Consider the following 21878-nt stretch of genomic DNA (forward strand, 5'->3'; position numbering starts at 1 on the left):
CTTTGCCCAACACAAATTCCCTACAGTTGCCGTATAATGAAATCCACATTCGTTCGTTGAGGTAGTGAATATCGTCCGACCTGCCAAAGGTTGCTTCTCCATGCCTCGCATGGGTTCAATTTGAAAATTCTCCCCCGTTAGTTCTTCAGTTTGGACAGAACGAGTCTGATCAGGTAAGTTGGAGTCGATAGAGAGCTACAAAGCTCATACATGTCCAAGTTCCATAGTCGTTGTCCTCCCAAAAGTTACATCTAATGATGCCATTTACTGATTTAGTTCTTTCGAAACCAGGGTACACGGGAGGCTCTTGTGATCGGTCTAAGTAGTAAATTTGGTACCGTCCAAGTAATGCCTCCAAATTATATCCAAAGACCACGGTTTCCACCACAGGTTGTGTGTCGTGTAGTTCCTCCTCGTAACTCTATTACTTAAGTCATCACCTTCTCGTGTTGCATCGGCGCGTAACTGGGACTCTGATTTGAACCATCTAGGTATACCACTAGATAATCAATACTCTCGGATAAAGACGATACTCAGTGCATTGTAGAGTTAAATTTCAGTGGCCAAAAAAGGCGTTCTCCAGTTTTGCCTCTCAAGAGTTCACAGTACCTCGCCGTGCTAAAAATTTTAATGCTGCGCAACCTTCGAAATTCCGTGATGAATCTGCGATAGCATCTAGTGTAACCGAGAAATTGCTATACCCCGAACGAATCTTTGGTGCCAATCGATTTCTAACTGAATGTGTTGTAGCGAGATTCACATGTATTCCACTTCGTTGATTTCATGGTCAAAAATGTACCTCTCGAATCCAGTGGTTACATTTAACCAGACTTCGCGCAGAGTGGCTCCTCCCTCAGGAGCTCTAAAATAAGATACAAATGTCGCCCATGCTGTTCCTTTCCCCCAGAAATGATTTAAAACGTCATCAAAACACGGTCGACTCATGTGATCCATAAAGCTGCTGGTGTGTTGATTAACTCAATGGTCATGGTGCATAAGTTGCAATGGCCGTATTACGTTCGATATGCCGTTTTATGAATATTCTCCCCTTGGACTTCCATCTGATGATAGTTCGTTCGTTAATCAATCTTCAAATAGGAGCTTAACCCTTACGACTGGTCAACAGGTTGTCAATACATGGTCAGGGCGAACGGTTCTTAACTGTCACCTTGCTGAGTTCTCGATAGTCAGTACACTTACGGAAAGGCTTATCTTCACGGATATAACTAGGGCTCCCAGAGCGAAAAGCTAGGTCTGACAAAACTCCTGTTCAACAGTTCTCGTAGTAGCTCAGACAGTCCTTGCAACCCTCTTGGTGCAAGACGGTAAGAGTACGAGTATTCAGAGCTGCCTCTGGATTGAGATCAACTGAGATTCCAACTAACAGTTGTGGAAGTAAACCTGAAGGTTCCTCGAATAGCACACTGAGATGGGTCACAAACAATTGGTGGATCCTCGATCCTCTCCTCCTTAGCCTTACATCAGTAATAGTTGCTAACAATGGCGGGGTAATCTCTCCGTAGACACTTCTGGGCTTTTATTGCAGAATTGATGCTAACCTGTTCACAACTCTGATACTTGGAATAGATGACGATTCTCCACTAGGGAGAGGGGTACGCAAAGCTTTCTTCTCACAGGGTATATCTGCGCGATATATGGATAACCAATTCATACTAACTACTGCATCAAACTATCGAGGATAGAAGAAAGAAGGTTGACGTCGAACAGTTGTCCCACAAGGTCGAGTTTACATCCTAACGGACATAAGAGGTTTCATTGGACTTGCCATCAGTTGTTGCCATAACAGGTTCGGTTTCAAGAAGCATTAGGGTTGAGCAAAACAGTGATGAAGCGATTAGTTACTAAGATCGTGTGGGCTGCCATGTTGTTATAATCCCGGCGTCACCCACGCCACTCCTAAATGCCCTTCACGAGTACCACCTCTAATATTGTTGCTACTGCTACTAGAATTCCCAAAACTGTCATTGCTCCCTGGGTTGTTGGCGTCTTGCCTTATCATCAGTCATTCCTTAATGAGGTCACCTTTGTTTCCATACTGTAAGCTACGATTACGAGTTCCTTGATGTTGTCGCGATTGTTTCCTCTAATGTCGTTGATCGTAACGGTACCATGCGACCCTTCACCAACAGGGTCCATTTCTTCATTTTCTGTGCCACGTCCTAAAGGGCTACTCGCTGCGCTGAAAGTCACACATTCCACACTGTAATCTGTTGTCGTCACTTATGTCCCGATTGATTCATTAGAGTTGACTCCCATGAGTTGCTGGCCAGGGTTAAGAGTTCGTTTGAAGTCAATTCGCTGGTGTTCGTTGCCGGTAACCAAGGCCGTTCCCATACTGAGTTTAGTAAAGCACTACCCTTATCATCTTGTCCAACGCTCTTGCAAGTTGACTAAGTAATACACAGTATGTTTCCAAAGTGCTTCAGAAGTGATCGCACTTCAGCGTCTGAGACGTCAGTACCTTGAGTTCCAGCAAACGAAGAGGTGTGTGAGAGGTATAGACCAATCATTGATGTTGCAATATCCAACTCAGGGACGTTCGTACAAGCCCCTAACATTCTACACTGTTCGCTAGGCGTTCAGATGGGTGTTCAAGTAATACTCGATAGCATCGAGATTCGCAAGGGTTTAGTGTGAAGTGAAAAGATCGTGTTCAAGTAGGAGACAATCGCTGCTATGACTCCTATAGACTGTTGTGTTTTACATTGACCAATTAACGGAACGGAACCCCTTTTTCACTTGTTAAGCATCACTGGGACTCGCATGCACTCCACACTATTATTATCTGTGCACCCACAATAATATTGTGATTTGCATACTCATCTCAACTTCTCCTAACTCATGTCAAATGGTTCCTCGAACTCGAGTAGCAAACAAATAGCATCACGAAACGTGAGTCACGAATGTTTACAGAAATACCACCCTATCAGTCATACAAACATGCAAGTAATATGAGAATTCATACTGTTGTGCTAAACGTGCAATCACGTGCAATATCATATGTAAGTGTTCACTAGTTATGCTGTGCAATGAGTAAACGAGAGACGAACCTTGCAATCTGGAGCTGAGTGTCATGGTCGATTTCGGAGCTGTTCGGTTATAGTCTGGTTTTATAAAAATGTCTTAAAACCAAGTTCACTATAACTAGTGGCTCTGATACCAAGCTGTCACACCCCCAAAATACCACTTGCGGAAACACCGCGGGGCGTGTGACGTACCAACAAAGAGCCACTAATTACATTGAACCCATATAAGTCTCAAAATAAAGTTCTCAATCATTAATAAATTACCATCCACAAGTTTATACGAAAACCAATATGTTCAGCGGAAGCAAATAATGAACCAAAGTTAAACTGTTTAAAACAAAGTATAGTATCAAGAATTCAATCACATCAATCACTCCAAACGACCCATGATCACTTCTGCTACTCCAGACAACAAGTAACCAAATCCATGAAACCTAACGACCTGCGAGCATGCAACAAGTGTATCAGACAAAGCTGGTGAGTTCACAGTTTATGAAAAACGTTTGTTACCAAGAGTTTATTCCAGTTCATTAATGAAAACAAAAGTAATATTGATAATATCTCGATACTGAACAAGACGACTCCTGATGTATGATTTTTCCATTCCCCAGTGTTCCTATCAAAACACTGGGCCCGACTAGGTCATTAGTTCACAACCGTCCTCCCCGGTACGGTGTGAGGGTGCCAAACCTAAGTAGCGCTACCAACTAATACCCCGTTACCTCCCCGGTAACAAAAGATGGGACTTAAGAGTGATAAAATGAGAATATTATCCAATATACCAGTTTTACCCAAAAGACTTATCCCTCCCCGGGATACCCACTGACTGTCCCAACCACCGGGACACATGCTCAAAAGTAGTGAACTCACCTTAGATTGCTCGGTTTGATAACGTACTTATAACGCTAGTTAATTGTTAGGTCCATTACACGCGACCTAATGTTCGTTAAACGTAAGTAAGTATGTGTACAAGTATAGTGTTTGCAATACCCTAAGTATCCAAACAACCCAAAGTCTAATATAACAATTTTAGGCATACAGTAATACACCACGCACAGTGAATTGCTCTTGGTCGGATAATAGGCCCACATTACACATTACATCAAACAATTTGTCAGGTTATTATCAACTGAATATATATATATATATATATATATATATATATATATATATATATATATATCAATACATATATATTTATGATAATTAGTAATTCAATATATATCCAAATCATAGATTTTCTATGCTGACTTATTTCAAAATGAACAAAGATTACTATATCAATACTTAACAATTAATTAAACAGCCCACCTAGCTATATTCTCTAGAAATCAAGTTCACATAATTGAGTTGTAACCCATATGTGCATGTGCGACTATCTGATTGGCGGCCCACTAGATTCAAACATTTTGTATATACCAACCCCTTTCATTTGATATAAGCACAATTCAAATATGAAGTTATTATTTCATGTTCACACAAAGCCGGATACTTTAACACTTGCACTAATTTCAACTTTCAATCACAAATAAATTCGGATCATCTAGGCCTCCAAGTTCGGACCCCATCTTCACTTAATAAATTCTGATCATATGCTAACCTTAGTTCGGACACCTAAGATGGAATTAAGTTCGGATCGTGTATAATCACATCAAACAGCTTCAATAAACAGAGGCATTGTGTATTTGTTGTTAAGAGTACCAATCGAACTAACTCACATATCCGCATACACGCCTAAGATCATCCTCCTACTTCTAGTCACAAACTTACCGTGATAAACAAGTTTCGTAAGTAAATACACTTCACGAACTACATATACTCACACTTATAAGACTGAAAAGGAAAACGGTTTCATATACGTATCACATACATTCGTATCCCATACGATATTACCCATAACATTCGTAGTTCAAGTATTCTCCCCATGTATAAACCCGTCCGATCATGCCAGTTCATATAATTTCACAATAACAGCCAACACAACTTCATATAAAATACATATTCTATCACAGTTTCCATGACAAACACGTATAATCCCATTCAAGTTTCATAAAGCATGCACATTACAGTTTTCCATATCAAAATTCACATATGATAACAACTATGATCGTAGTTTTACTTCCAAACACCATTTTATTGCGCATACCTACACTCACATATAATCTGCTATATCATATCCAACGCACATAGTACTCACAATTGTTTCATGTATAAACCTATTTCTTGCAAGACCAAAAGTCGAGGTCGAACCGAAAACGAGACAACAAAACTTTAATAAGATACTACGGAGTGGGAGGCACTTACGGTCTGCGGTGGTGGCCTTGGGTGGTCGTTCCGTCGTCAATAGGCGTAGTAGCGTAGGGAGAGAAAGCGGTGTGCGATGATCGGCCAGCGGTTTCTTTTTTTTTTGTAGGGTTTTGGTGTGGGGGACGATGGGAGGTGGGGTTGGGTTTTAACTATATTAATTTACATCTTGACTTTCACAAACCCTCCTCCAACTAATCGATTATAACAACTTTCTTAGAAAGTTGAGATTTTAATTTTCATGTTGTGGCTAATTAGCCTTCCCAGTTTGCATTGGTTATCGAATGTCGTTAAACTTATATTCATTAATATGCTTTTATTTGGTTATCGTGTGATCTGATGCTCTTTGAATTGTCATAGTTTACGCATTCAAGTTAGAGTCCGTGAACGCATTTATTTGGTTGTTATTATTATTATTGTATAAAATAAATTTAACTGATATACATGATAATAACGTGAATGGGTATTTTGAGTTCGATAGGAATTGACAGAATAAGGTAACATTATTAACCTGAAAGTGAGGGTTGTCACATCTCGACTTGTCCATTTTTCACTTGAAACCATAGGTCTCGACTGGGGTCTCGAGTTGTGCATATTTGACTCGAAACAGAGGTCTTGACTCGAAATAGAAGTATCGACTCGAAACAAAGGTATCGACTCGAAACAGTGGTCTCGACTGGACTGAGTGGTTGCGAGTTAGACAGTGGTGGAATTTTTCTTGGCTAGCGTAGACAAAAATTCACGTTTTCGTGAATAGAAATTTATTCATAGCTCATCTCAGGAAACCGTTTGCACCGTTGGACTCCTTGGATTTTTAAGAAAAAAAGGACTCTGGAAAATCCCGAAAAAGGTCTTCGACATTATATATCATTGGAATCGTAATTTTGAGAGGAATCTAACGGTATAATTTGGTAAAAACAGTTTAAATGTCGAACATGTCTAATTTAAATGAACTTTTGAGAATGGAGCACGAGGTTGGCACTACCAACAAACCACCTAAGATGACGAAGGTGGAAAATTATCTGACATGGAAGGACAGGTTCTAATCCTTCATTGAATATTAGGACACACGCATGTGGATCTGTATTATAGATAGGTACACAAACCCAACACACGATTTTGAGGGCAAACAACGTGTCACAGCCTATGTGAACATGCAAGATGTTGATAAGAAGATGTATGAGGCTGAAAAGAGAGCCTTAGCTGCTATCAAGATGTCCTTACCTGATGGTATCAAGCATACCTTTAAGAAGTACTACTTCAAAGGAAATGTGGGATGCATTAGAGAAAAGATATGAGGGAAATGCAGATGTTAAAAAGAACAAAGTTGACCCACTAAAGAAGTAGTTCGCAGTATTCAAGTATATGAGAAATGAGTCACTTGAGGATATCATCACTCGATACTAGCATCTGATGTCAGAAATGGAAAATTATGATATAGATAGTTATTCTGACATAGAGAAAAACGAAAAGCTGCTAGATGCTTTACCTGCTAAATGGGATATCTACACTCTCATGATCAAAGGAGAAGCAGATTATGAGACAAAGGAACTGGAAGAAGTGGTTGGAAAGCTGAGAGCTTATGAGCTCAATATGAAGAAGAAGGAAACTGGATACGATCAGGTTCAAGATCCAGGGATTTACAATGGACTTACATCTTCTTCATCTCACAACGCTTCTCGCGACTCTGCTACTACTTTTCTATCATGTGAGAATGAGCAGGTTACTGTGAATGAAGATGGTGATATGTGTTTCGTAGCTGCTTCAGGAGGATCGACAGGAGCTAAGAGAACATCAGCTACTAATTAGAGTAGCAGTACAAAGTCAATGCCTATGAGTGTGAAGTCTGCAGAATAACATCTTGCTCTACTTGCTTCATTTGTTGCTTCTTATGAGAACTACATTCAGGGGAAGATATCTGATCCTGCCACTTTAGATGAAGATTATGATGAGATTGACCCTGATGACTTAGAGGAGATGGATCTGCAATGGCAAATGGCCATTATTTCCAGAAGAGTCAAGAGGTTTATGAACAGGACAGGAAGAAAGTTTGTGGGCAAGAGTGTTGGTTTTGACAAGACCAAAGTGAGATGCTTTAACTGTCAAAGTTATGGACATTTTGCTAGGGAATGTCAAAAATAGAAAACTGAAGCTGTAAGTCAGAGTTCAAACAATAGGAATGCATCTAACAACTCTAACTCAAGGGCTTTGATCTCTAAAGCAAGAGAAGGTTCATATGACTGTAGTGTTCACTTGGAAGATGATGAGAATGTCACTCAGACATTTATGGCAGAGATAGTGTCCGTTGATGATGCTGAAGCTAACGTGGAAGATGCTAAAGCAAAGGTGGATGCTGAAGTTGAGAAGGAAAGTGAAGCTAAAGAAGATAAGGCTAATCAGACAACTGAAGAAGAAAGGCTAAAGTCTGATTATGAAAAGGAAGCTGAAGAGAAAGATGCCAAATATAAAAGATTGGAAGCTCAAATTGCTGCTCTCATGGCCAACCTAGACAAGCCAACAGGAGAGGTAAGTAATTCTGCTAGTTCTGTTTGCTTAAAATGTCGTGAATTACAGGGTGAAGTTGATAGATTATCAACTGAAAATCAAAGTCTGGTTAACGAAATGTCTAACATTAATGAATCAAACTTTTTTGTTAAAAGAAATGAGTCTATGTATTTGAAGAAAATTAAAGGCTATGAAGCTGAAATTGAAGCTTTAACCTGCAAATTAAGTGAAAAACTTCAAATTATAGACATAGCTCATGACACTATGTGTGACAACCCTAACTATTACAGGTATCCATACAATTAATTAATATTTAATTTGTGCTTAACGACTGTGCTTGATTACAGCTGTGATTAAACTGCTCTTTGATTTCTTTTACATACATACATATGCATCACATTTCATGCTGTCACTCCACTTATTTCACACAAACTTTAGTGACAAACTTGATGCACAAAGCACAGTTAGCACAGTGAGCGGATAACCCAGAAAACATGCTGACAATGCCAGCACCTAAACAGACAATGTTTTTGAGGCCAGTATGAGCCAGAGACAGGGTACTACGCTAGTAGGGAGTGTAGGGAAATGAGGACCATAAAACTGTGTCACTAGGTGATAGTTATAGTGCCGGGAAGTGCCTAAAACACACTCTAAATGCAGAATTCTGCACTTAATAACAAAATTCAGCATTTAACTATGCTAGTAATGTGCAAAAACTTGACAAAATGGTCCTAGATACTTTCCAAAGTGTCGGGAATTAAAAGTGTCACTAAATATATTATAAAAGATACCTTACGGATTAATTAAGCACTTTAACGGATAACACCCAACCGGACAACCGGACACTACCCGAAACACAAAAATATTGCCAAACACATTGTTTTTATTTTTCTAAGCTAGTTAGGGTCCCCGAACACCCTCACACACTATATATTTCATAACACACCAAAACCCACTAACTATAAACTAGTAACCACCCATTGAAACCCAACCCTATACCCCACCTGGAGACGGTCACCATGGGTGTCCCCACCCATGGATTTCTTTGAATATTATAATAGATCATGGTGGTGGATAATGAGGCATGTTATACAATGGTTAATGAGGGTTAAGAGGATTATAAGAATGACCAAAGGGACTTGACTACACTCATTACCACCATCACAACACATTCAAACTCTTCTCTCCCTATCTCCTTGAGTTCGGCCGTGAGCCACCACAACCACCACCACCATCATTCAAGCTTCTTCAATCATTCCAAGGGCATCCAAGGGTGTTAGAGATCATACAACGAAGCTCGGTGTGTTCGGAAGCTCAAGGACCTCTCTCTTCTTCTTCTTTTATCCACCACTTTTCTACTCTTGAACTCCCCTAGCCTTGAGCTAGTGGCAAGAACTTAGATCCTTGCATTTTACATGTTGTTTAAGTGGTTAATGATGATTAAAGATCAAAATGATGAGAACTCTAAAGAACCATAAACAAGTCTTGAGCATAAACTAACTTTGTAATGAAGTAGTGTTAAAATGGTTAAGAAATCATGATATTCTTGTGTTGTGATGCTTGTTAATTATTGTTTGCTAGTAGAAATGGTATGGATCATCATATGGTCTTGCTAGATCATGATTAAAAACATGATCTAGCAAGATGAGAAAGATAAAAAGTTGTAGGATGATGGAATCATCCACACCTAAACTATGAACTTGAATAAATGAATGTTTTCTTGAAAAATAAAGATCAAAGTAGGTTATAATCTTGTAGATCTAAAGATCCATGAGCGGTTTTTCGAAAGAACCAAGTGAAAAGTATGAGTTTCGTTAAAACTTGGATCTTACATAAACTAAACACATTTTTAGTGGATAAACAAGTGTAGAAACACTTGTGTAATAAGAAAATTTCACAAAGAAATATTTTTAGAAAATATGACTAGAAGTTGCGAATATTCAAACTCTTTAAAAATGAAGTTTTTAAGGATCTAATCACATTTTTAAAGGTAACAAGACTTACAAAGTATGCTAGTAAGTTACTACATACTTTTATAAATTTTCAAGTTCATAAGTTTATAGTTTATGCTTGTTTTTGATAAGTTGGTAAATAGAGATTGTATGTTGTTGATTGAGGATTGTTTGAATGAATTTTTGAAAAGAAAATGATATTCTAGTAAGCATGGACGCCTCCATTTACAAAGGAAATTCTGGCGAAATTTTTCTAAAATTTCAACACTTAGGAAATATTTTTCTAGCAAGTGTTACAACCATATTTTTAACTTGTTCTCAAAATAAACTTCGCCATGATTTTTATTACAAAAATACTAAGTGCCGGAGGTTGATTTTCGTAAATAAAATTTGATAAATATATATGTAGAATATATATTTTATACTAAAACGCTTGTGTGATTGTTTGTTTATTCTGTGCACTAGATGTATTATTTTTTAGGATAAAATAATATAACTATTATAAACCACGAAACTACGACTCCAAAATAATACCCAAAACCCTCACGAAATAAATATTTAAGTTACGCAATTATTATTGCAATACGAAACGCTAAAACGTAACTTACGTAATATTTCAGAAAAATACTTTTACACGTATATTTTTGGTAAAATATTATTTTGGAAAATCGATGAAGTAAAATATAATATTTTTGGGAAAAATATATATATTTTGAATTAAGATGTTTTAGACAAATAATTTAAATATATTTTTCTAAGTGGGACTTAAAATATATTTTTTGGAATTACAAAATGTGCATGTATAAATACCCCCATCCTTGGGAAGGAAATACACATATAAGATACTTGGAAGTGTGGATACGAAATAGTTCCCTAACTATTTTCCCAAAAACAAAAGTTAAGTTAAAATAATTATTATTATTTTAACAAGTAGACACAAACTTGGGATAATATCAAAGTAACGCAATTCAAAACATTAAACCCCAAGCCAAGGCACGGCCCATCCGTCTAATAGGCACTAGTACGTGTAGGTCGTCGCGTAGCAGACCGAGTTGGGATTGACGATTCTATATCAGGAGACGCACTTCTGTGAGTTCATGTCCCCCTTTTCTCTTTACTGTTTTCAGTTTTATACTTCGGGGGTGAAACACATGTTACAAATTATTACAAGCATTTATTTACATGGTATGGTTAGCATAGGGAGGGTTTTTACTACTAGATCATGTGAGGGGTGGGTACAACACTTAAGGCCATCAATCCTCGTTGTTAGGATCGAGTGACACAAGAGTGATAGATCTATTTGGGTGTAGTGAGCCCACACCCGTGAGGCCGGGGCGGCCCATAGAGGTGACTGTGTCTTACAGCCGAAGCCAGGTAACAAATTTGCTAGGTTTGAGTCTTCCTGCACCTTTTCACACATACCAGGGACTTTTATTCATACATGAAAGGTTTATACATACTCAATTTTACATGAACTCGCTCAACTTTTGTTGATTTTTCAAACTACATGTATTTCAAGAAATTAATGGATCTGGCGAAGTGTGCAATCGTGTCAAGCTGCGTAGGGAATAATCATGTTAACCCTTACCTGGACGGGTTACATGTCTCTAACCCACGTTTTTATTTAAGTCTTTTGTTGTGTCGTATGAACACGTTTTAATTATGTCATGGTGGTAACTTGTTATATGTGTCGACATTTTAAACAATGACATTGTGGTAACTTTAAATTTAATGAATGGATGATCATCATGTGTTTTATTTTCATATAGCATTGTTATGATTGTTGCTACGAAGAAGTTCCGGGAGTTACGAAGGAAGCTTCGAGCTCATAGATCCGATCCGCAAGGACCATGGTTATGGTATTAAGAAGTCACACCAAATTAAACCCACGCTTCCGCAATAGCCAGGGCGTGACAGCTTGGTATCAGAGCCTCGATCATAGCGAACTAGGATTCTTTCTCGAGTCTAGACTATGATCACTAGGGCTCTCACAAAAACATTTTTACATTGCATACACTAAACATCCAGATCCAGGGTACAAAACATTTTTACAAATAAAAGGCACAAATGCACTTTTCAAAATTTATGGTTCAGTCTTAGAGACTAAGGGAGTTCAACCTTAGAGGCTGAGGGAGGTTCAGTCCTAGAGACTGAGGGGTTCAATCTTAGAGATTGGGGAGGTTTAGTCTTAGAGACTGGGAGGTTGGTCTTAGAGACTAGGGAGTTAGTCCGAGAGGCCAGGAAGTTCAGTCTGAGAGGCTGGGAGGGGTAGTCTGGGGAGACTAGGAGGATTACTTGCTTGCATTAATGTGACTTACATGTTTATTTGATTTCATGTTAATATATGTGCGTATGTGTGGTTGTGTTACAGACACCATGCCATCATCTTCAGATACTGGAGTATCGGACACCTTGGATCCTATAACGATCGTGTCAGACGACGAGATCCCGTCAGAGAGTGAGGTCTACACATCAGACACTACTAGCACGGATGAGGATGATTTCCAGCCGTTTGCTCTTCCTGAGTTTGGAGATGATATTCCTATTGCTGATGGCCCTTTCGATGGGGACCTACCTCTTCTTCAGATCCCTGCTCCTCTACCGCTTGCCGCAGTTCCTCTCGAGGATCTGCCTCATGATGAGTTTGCCGATGACGACATCGATTTGTTCCTAGAGGGTCCCCCGGAGGGTGACCAAGATGGAGTGTGTGACATTTGTGCTTGTAATCATTTTAAACAGTTCGGTTATCAATGAAATAAAGTTATTTGATCCCAATGTTTGTTTATTCATGTTTGATGTTTTTCATGTTTTGGCTTTATTCGATTTTAAACTCTATATTGCTTTCTGGAGGATTATATGCAAACTGGTACGAAAACGTAATCAGTTATATGCAACAAATACTCCGGAACATCATTTTATGCTTAACATACCTTAAATAACCTTTACATAACTTAGAAATAAGTTTCGAAGGCTTTGGTATGGCAAAATTCAGTTAATTCGCTTACAGGGACTAAAATTGACAAACTGCGAAAGTATGCCGATTTAAACTGTAACGAACATTCCGGAACATGATCATAAGTTAAACACACCTTAAATATCCTTTACATAGCTTAGAAATAGGCTTTGAGGGGTTCGGTGTGCTAAAATAAACTTTATGCTCATTCAGGGACTAAAAGTGTCAAAAAGTGCATAAGTTTGCACTTTCGCGCATATCTTACGTTCTGATTACTTCCGGACATCCAAAAATTTATGTAAGCATTAAAATATTATGTTTTAATGTTTGGCATGAGAAAAATCCATTCGTCGCGCAATTTGGATCGTTTTTCGCGCTTATGCGCACTCCGTCGTAATTAAGCGAACATCGCGATCGTACGACCAAACGAACCGACATCCGAGATATTTTTGAGCATGTTTTGAGTCCCCTATACTTTAACATCATTTTAGAGCCTTGAAATGAGGTTAACGGGGCTTAAACGTGTCAAAAATGGGCCAAAACGCATGTTTCTAAGCTGCAGGGACCAAAACTGACAAATCTGTCAAAGTTTGCTCAGGCGGGGCGCGTAAGGATTCCCCCAAACTTTAGGCGGGCCGCGTGAGGTCCCCAGCTACGAAAAATTGTTGAAAACAGCTATATGCAGCTGTCTTGCACCTCTAAACCCATTGCAAATGGTATTTTCAAATCAGGGGACTGAAATAATGGGCTCAAATGGTTTTTAAAAACTATGGGTACACATGGATGGCCAAGATCGAAGCACGCTTTGCGAGGAACGATCTTAACGGTTCACCAAATCCTATATATACCCCTCCATGTCTTGCCCATTTCCCTCACACTTGAATTCAGAGGTTGCTCTCTAAGTTGGGGTGCTTTGACACTTCATACCTGAGAGTACTCGGAATTCAATCTTGCGGGGACCCGTTGTAAGTATTCTTTCGTTCTTTTTTTGCTTTTCGAGTCCGAAAGTCAAACTTTGTTTGACTTTCTGCATTGACCAGTTTATGGTCAATGCGAAGTTCGTTTGAACTTCATAACGTGAGCGTAATCACGTTGGTTATAGTCCCTAGCGACTATACCTACTGATTACCACGTTATCTAGGCTTAGTGACGAGTCCTAGTTTCGGTCAAAATGCGTTTTCCTGCGCATTTTGTAACCAAACTACTTTAGGGTATTAAAACCGTTTGTTTTAATACCAAAACCTGTTTTCTAAACATGTTCTAGCATGTTTAGCTCGTCGCTTTTAGTTTTGTGCTTGTTTAGGGTCGTAAGGGTAAGCGATCTAATCAATCGCTTATACTTACGAACCCGACCCATTTGGTCGATCATTAGGATCCGACCAAACACATTAGGTGACCATAGTGTATAGGGAATAACCTTTCAAGGTTATACCTTATGGTCACGCCGTTTGAGTAGTTGTATGACAAGTGGTTCTTATGCCTTAGGTAAATTACCAAAATGCCCTTTTTACACTAAAATTCATTTTAAACTTATGTAACATAAATTTTGACACCTAAACTGTTTTAGCAACAATATTAAGTGTGTTAAGGCATATCTTGCTTGTCATAGGGCTAGTTAGGCGTTTTAAGCGCGTTTTACGCAAACGACGCGTTAAAGTAGCATAAGCTACCTAAGCGGGTCGTAACGGGTCAAAAGCACTTAGGATAAGTTTCGTTTTAGTATGTAGGCTTTGTCAAACCATATTACATAAGTTCCCACACTTATTTGGTTTGCGAACCCTCGTACTACCCGATCCTCCGATAGGTCCGTTTATTAATGTAGATGCCTTTATAGGTGCTGTTTGATTCCGTGATCTTCTAACATTGCTTGGTGGTTATCCTACGACTTCTAAGCAATCTCAAGTGAGTACATAGTCCCCTCTTTTACTGTTTTCCAAACATTTTGGGGTGAAACACATGTGCCTACTTGTTACTTTCGTGCTTTCATGTTTTCTCATCATACACTTGCTATGTTCATTAAATACTTCGATTTACATAACATTTTATGCTACGTATGTTCGTTTAGCGCATACTTAGTACATTTATTTTACATGACATTTTCACGCTATGTATGTTCATCATACTTAGTGCATTTGTTTTACATGACATTTCCACGCTATGTATGTTCATCATACTTAGTGCATTTGTTTTACATGACATTTTCATGCTTACATTTTGGGTATGACATTTGGTTTGTTTAAGTAGGACAATATACATTCATTAACATTGATCACGCCGCTCGTTAGTAGGTAATGGTACCATAGGAATTGACAACTCCCGTTCCTGAAATCCTGGGTATGTTTGGATTGGAAGGAATGACCGAATTCGATTAAAACATTTAGACAGATAGACCTTTAATTTGTTTAAAGGTTTATCACCACAGTTGCAAGGCTTGAATGTATGCATTTTCACAATACCGCATAAATGTTTGTATTCATTATAGCATGCATTTTCCACAAAACATAGCGTTGATTTAAACCATGTTTTACTTCAATACACTGTTTTGTGCATTTTTCCTATGGTTTAGTTGATACATATTTCACTAACCATACATTGACATTTTGAGTACACATTACATGATTGATATTTGACATAGACAATGTTGATATTGATATATACATTTTGACATGGTTTTCACAATAACATTGGGCAAATGGTTTAGACATGGGCAACTTTCATTGGGTGGTTTATTTAAGTCATTCAACTTGGACTTATTCATTTTTCTTACAAATAACATATTTTTCACAAGACATTGTTTTACAACACTGTTCGATATATATATACAAACTCATTTTACTTAGTTATTCATTTAATTACTTTTTCACATATCATCTACTTTATCATCGCTTTTCAAATGATTTATAAAACAAAACATGTTACAAGGATCATGACTGACTTTGTTAAACAACCCTTTTCTAAAACCTAAGTCATGAATCCTATTTTCACAAAACCTATGTTACTCACTGGCATTTTTATGCTAACGTACTTTATTTTCACATGTGTTTCAGGAGCAAATGCGTAGGATGATCGTGACACGCTAGGGTGGACTTGGGCCTTAGTGACATAAAACAAAACTAGACGTAGTTTAATTTCGTCATGTGCTCTTTATTTCTGTAGTTTTAAGACAATGTGGCTTGTTGGTTCTTGTTTGAACAATGAATTCCACCCTCGGGTGATGAATAAGATAATACTTTAAATGCCATGGTTGTGAAACAATAATTCTGTTACAACACTCCCCGACGTTTCCGCCACGATTTGATGTTTTACGTGGTCGGGGTGTGACAGAAGAGTTGGTATCAGAGCCAATGGTTATAGGGAATTAGGTTATTAGTAATGCTTTGACCTAGACTATAACCTTTCTAGGACCCCAACACAAGTTGTCTTGTGTTTAGATTTTAAAACATGCACTTCACCTATCCTTAGGTGATCATCAAAACAAGAACCTAGATTTCTAAAACGATTTCTGAAAAAACAATCCTCCATTTTTTTTCAAATGATCCATTTTATTGTTTTGAACCCTTTTGACTTTTCAAATTGATTTTGGAAATTTATCATTTGCTTTAATGATTCTTTTGGCCTTGTGCCTTTCGAGTTTTCAAAATCCCGTCAAAGTTTGGGTCTAAATGATGTGAACACGTGCAAACTGGAAGGGTGAATGCCTGTACCCTGGGTTTTCTGTCTAAGGCTAGAGTGTTCGTACAAATCCACATAATCGGACCAGTCACTCTTACCTGGGAACTCTTGGGGTGAGTGTTCACTTATAGGCGAGCATGTCTTCGATAAGCATTGTTTATGGACCCATTTACTTTGATTAGTCACTGTGCGTCATTTGTTTGCTTTGTGATACAGACAAATGACCACCATCCTTGCTTTGTTGATTTTGTTTCATCTCGTTCTTTTCATCTAATCTTCTCACTCATTCCTCTCGTGTTTTTCCTCTTTTTAGCATGCCTCCTCGACGCGAAAATCAGCTACCCAATGCCGAACTGGCGGAAATCATCGCACAGCATATGGCTGCGGCGTTCCTGAATCTTATTGCTCAGTTTAACCAAGCAAACGTCAATCAGAACGCTCCTTGTAACTTTAAGAGTTTCAATTCGGCTAAACCACTCAAGTTCAGTGGTACCGAAGGAGCAACTGGGCTTCTTCAATGGTTTGAGAGCATTGAGAATACTTTTCGTCATGTTCAGTGTCCTGATAATCGCAAGGTCGAGTTTGCTTCAAGTGTCTTTCAGAAGAGGGCGTTGACATGGTGGAACGGGATTATGAGAGATCGTGGTGCTGAAGTCGCTTTAGCACAAACGTGGGCTGAGTTAAGGACTCTCATGATGAGTGAGTTCTGTCCTCGTCATGAATTGCGAAAGTTGGAAAGGGAGTTTGACGATCTGAAACAGGTTAGTGGTGAGCACCGGGCGTATACTGATAGATATGAAGAGTTGAGTTTGCTATGCCCAACAATGGTCACCCCACTTGACAAAGCTATCGAAAGATACATCGATGGTCTACCTGATTCTGTGCAAGACATCGTTACTGGTAGTAAACCTACCACTGTCCGTCAGGCAATTGAGTTAGCTGCGACATTGACAGAATCGCAGGTCAGAAAGGGTAAATTGCATATGAAGGGTGACAAGGGTAAGAAGCAGGATTCTGACAAGAAGGATAGCAAGAAAGGTAAGAAGGGGAAGGATTCTGGCTCATCAAGGGGCTCTAGGAAGCGAAAGGCTTCCCAAAATTTTGCCATCACTGCCCAACAGAACCAGGCAGCTCCCAATCAGCCAGCGCAGCCTCCCGCGAAAAAACGATATGAAGGGAATGCACCTTTGTGCAATAGGTGCAATAGTCATCATCAGCAACAACTCCCGTGTCGTTTCTGTACCAACTGTGGGAAGTCGGGTCATCTTGCAGAAGTTTGTCGTTTTGCTCGAAATCATGTAGCTCAACCACCTGTTCAACAGCAAGCTGCACGACCTCACTACCCTCCCGGCTCATGCTTTAATTGCGGAGACCTGACTCATTATCGAAACCAGTGTCCAAGGCTGGTTAATGCAAATCCAGTTCAGGCTCAGGCTCGTGGACGAGCTTTCAATATGAATGCTGTTGAGGCGCAGGCAGACAACGAAGTGGTGAACGGTACGTTCTTAGTTAATAATCAACCTGCGTCTGTTCTTTTTGATTCAGGGGCCGATAAAAGTTTTGTGTCTTTATCTTTCGAACCATTGCTTCGCGTGTCTAGAACAAAACTAAGTAAACCTTTGACTGTTGAAGTTGCGAATGGTGAACCCATTGTTCTTAATTCCATTCTTCGCAACTGCCAATTAAACCTTACCAACCATCTTTTTCCTATTGACCTCACGCCTATGCGTCTTGGAAGTTTCGACATTATTGTGGGTATGGATTGGTTAGCCAAGCATCACGCAGAGGTGGTTTGTTTTGAGAAGATCGTTCGTGTGCCGCTCCCGTCAGGTGAGATCCTACAGGTTCGTGGTGACAAACCTGTTAGTAGCCTCAAGCTTATGTCTTGTTCTCAAGCTCGAAAGTATCTGCGAAAGAACTATGTGGCCTTCTTGGCACATGTTACGGCAGATAAAGACCAAGGTAAGCCTATTCAAGATATCCCTGTTGTTCGGGATTATCCGGAGCTGTTTCCTGAAGAATTGCCTGGTCTACCCCCAGCACGCCAAGTCGAGTTCCATATCGATCTCGTACCTGGTGCAAATCCTATTGCTAGAGCTCCGTATCGCCTTGCACCGTCTGAGATGCAAGAGCTATCTAAGCAGCTTCAGGAGCTTTCTGACAAAGGTTTTATCCGTCCTAGCTTTTCTCCTTGGGGTGCTCCCGTTCTTTTTGTCAAGAAGAAAGATGGATCCTTCAGAATGTGTATCGATTATCGTGAGCTGAATAAGCTTACCATCAAGAATCGATATCCCCTACCTCGCATTGATGATCTCTTTGACCAATTACAGGGTGCTACTTGCTTTTCGAAGATTGATCTTCGTTCTGGGTATCATCAACTTCGTGTGCATGAAGAGGATATTCCCAAAACAGCATTTCGCACTCGATATGGGCATTATGAGTTCACAGTCATGCCATTCGGTTTGACCAATGCTCCTGCTGTTTTCATGGACTTGATGAATAGGGTCTGCAAGCCTTATTTAGATAAGTTCATCATCGTTTTCATTGATGATATCTTGATTTATTCTAAGACGCGAGCTGATCACGAGCAACATCTTCGTCTTACTCTGGAACTCCTAAAGAAAGAACAACTTTTTGCCAAATTCTCCAAGTGCGAATTTTGGCTTAAGGAAGTTCAATTTTTGGGACATATTGTCAACGAACAAGGTATTCATGTAGATCCCTCCAAGATCAGTGCGATTAAGGATTGGGATACGCCAACTACTCCTACTGAGGTTCGTTCTTTTCTTGGTCTTGCGGGTTACTACCGCCGCTTCATTAAAAACTTCTCAAAGATTGCAGTTCCCCTAACTGCTCTAACTCAGAAAAACAAACCCTTTGAATGGGGTTCTAAGCAAGAAGAAGCGTTTCAGACCTTGAAGCAGAAGCTTTGTGATGCACCTATTCTAACTCTGCCTGAGGGCAACGATGATTTTGTTGTCTACTGTGATGCATCGAAATTGGGTCTTGGCTGTGTTCTGATGCAAAGGAACAAAGTCATAGCCTACGCATCTAGACAATTGAAGGTACATGAGAGAAACTACACCACTCATGATCTTGAGTTGGGTGCAGTTGTCTTTGCTCTCAAAATATGGAGACACTATTTGTACGGTACAAAATGCGTGGTTTTCACTGACCACAAAAGTCTCCAGCACATCTTTAATCAAAAAGAACTCAACATGAGGCAAAGACGTTGGGTCGAACTCCTAAACGACTATGATTGCGAATTTCGCTACCATCCTGGTAAAGCGAATGTCGTGGCTGACGCATTAAGTCGTAAGGAACGTACTCTGCTTCATTGTATTCGTGATCAATCTGCTATCCAAGCTCGATCCGATATCCAAGCACGCATTTCTCAGGCTCAGCATGCTTGTGTTTCACAAGACTTGATGGGTAAGGAATTACCCTATCACATTAAGCCTGATCTTGTTCTGAAGGAAGATGGATCGTATTATTTCATGGACCGTTTGTGGGTCCCAAGCCAAGATGACCTTCGTGCTTTGCTTATGGATGAGGCCCATAAGTCTCGTTATTCTATTCATCCTGGCTCAGATAAAATGTATAAGGATCTTCGTACTCGGTATTGGTGGCCTGGTATGAAGAAAGACATTGCCTTATACGTTTCAAAATGCCTTACTTGTCTTAAGGTTAAGGCTGAACACCAACATCCTTATGGTCTTTTAGAGCAACCAGAGATTCCAGTTTGGAAATGGGAAAACATTGCTATGGATCTCATTACTAAACTTCCGCGCACTAAGAAAGGTCATGATGCCATCTGGGTAATTGTGGATCGTCTTACTAAATCAGCGCATTTCTTGCCAATCCGTGAGGATTTTTCTGCTGAAGATTTGGCTAAAATCTATGTGGATGAAATTGTATCTCGACATGGTGTTCCTTTGAACATTATTTCAGACAGGGATGCTCGTTTCTCTTCTCGATTTTGGAGAACCATGCAATCTGCTATGGGGACCCAACTCAATCTAAGCACAGCCTATCATCCACAAACTGATGGCCAAACTGAAAGAACAATCCAGACTTTGGAGGATATGCTTAGAGCTTGTGTGATCGACTTTGGTGGTAGTTGGGATTCACATCTTCCATTGATTGAATTCTCCTACAACAACAGTTATCACTCCAGCATCAACATGGCTCCTTTCGAGGCTCTCTATGGTCGAAAATGTCGTTCACCAGTCTGCTGGAATGAGATAGGTGAGGCTCAGATTACTGGACCTGACCTCATTCTGGAAACAACTGACAAGGTTAAGAAAGTTCGTGATAACTTACAGGCAGCTCGAAGCCGTCAAAAGAGTTACGCGGACCTAAAACGCAAGCCCTTGGATTTTCAAGTCGGTGATCGAGTATTACTTAAGGTCTCACCTTGGAAAGGTGTGATCAGATTTGGAAAGAAAGGAAAACTTGCACCTAGATACGTTGGACCATTCCAGATCGTCGAAAGAATCGGTAAGGTAGCCTACAGACTTCAATTGCCTCCTGAACTTGGAAATGTTCATCCAACTTTCCACGTATCCAACCTCAAAAGGTGCTTAGCTGATGAGAACCTCCACATACCACTTGACGAAATTCGTGTTGATAAAACACTACATTTTGTTGAGAAACCTGTGGAAATTATGGATCGTGAAGTCAAATGGCTTAAACGCAAGCGCATTCCGTTGGTTAAAGTTTGCTGGGAATCTAAACGTGGACCTGAGTTTACTTGGGAACGTGAAGATCAAATGAAGGCGAAGTATCCACAGCTATTCCCACGAGTTTCCTCTAAACGAATTTCGGGACGAAATTCCCACAAGTAGGGGAGACTGTGACATTTGTGCTTGTAATCATTTTAAACAGTTCGGTTATCAATGAAATAAAGTTATTTGATCCCAATGTTTGTTTATTCATGTTTGATGTTTTTCATGTTTTGGCTTTATTCGATTTTAAACTCTATATTGCTTTCTGGAGGATTATATGCAAACTGGTACGAAAACGTAATCAGTTATATGCAACAAATACTCCGGAACATCATTTTATGCTTAACATACCTTAAATAACCTTTACATAACTTAGAAATAAGTTTCGAAGGCTTTGGTATGGCAAAATTCAGTTAATTCGCTTACAGGGACTAAAATTGACAAACTGCGAAAGTATGCCGATTTGAACTGTAACGAACATTCTGGAACATGATCATAAGTTAAACACACCTTAAATATCCTTTACATAGCTTAGAAATAGGCTTTGAGTGGTTCGGTGTGCTAAAATAAACTTTATGCTCATTCAGGGACTAAAAGTGTCAAAAAGTGCATAAGTTTGCACTTTCGCGCATATCTTACGTTCTGATTACTTCCGGACATCCAAAAATTTATGTAAGCATTAAAATATTATGTTTTAATGTTTGGCATGAGAAAAATC

At 39.4% G+C, this 21878-nt stretch overlaps 1 protein-coding gene across 1 annotated transcript in view; it reads left to right on the forward strand.

Annotated features, from left to right (window-relative positions):
- Positions 1–12184: 12184 nt before the first annotated feature.
- LOC110939549 (calphotin-like) overlaps positions 12185–21878 on the forward strand; it is a 33681-nt gene continuing 23987 nt past the window's right edge. Inside the window, exon 1 of the mRNA XM_022181106.2 lies at positions 12185–12513. Coding sequence (XP_022036798.2) covers positions 12185–12513 — 329 coding nt within the window. The remainder of the gene's footprint in view (positions 12514–21878) is intronic.

Source organism: Helianthus annuus, chromosome 7, assembly GCF_002127325.2.
Source record: "Helianthus annuus cultivar XRQ/B chromosome 7, HanXRQr2.0-SUNRISE, whole genome shotgun sequence".
In the NCBI taxonomy this organism is placed as follows: Eukaryota; Viridiplantae; Streptophyta; class Magnoliopsida; order Asterales; family Asteraceae; genus Helianthus; species Helianthus annuus.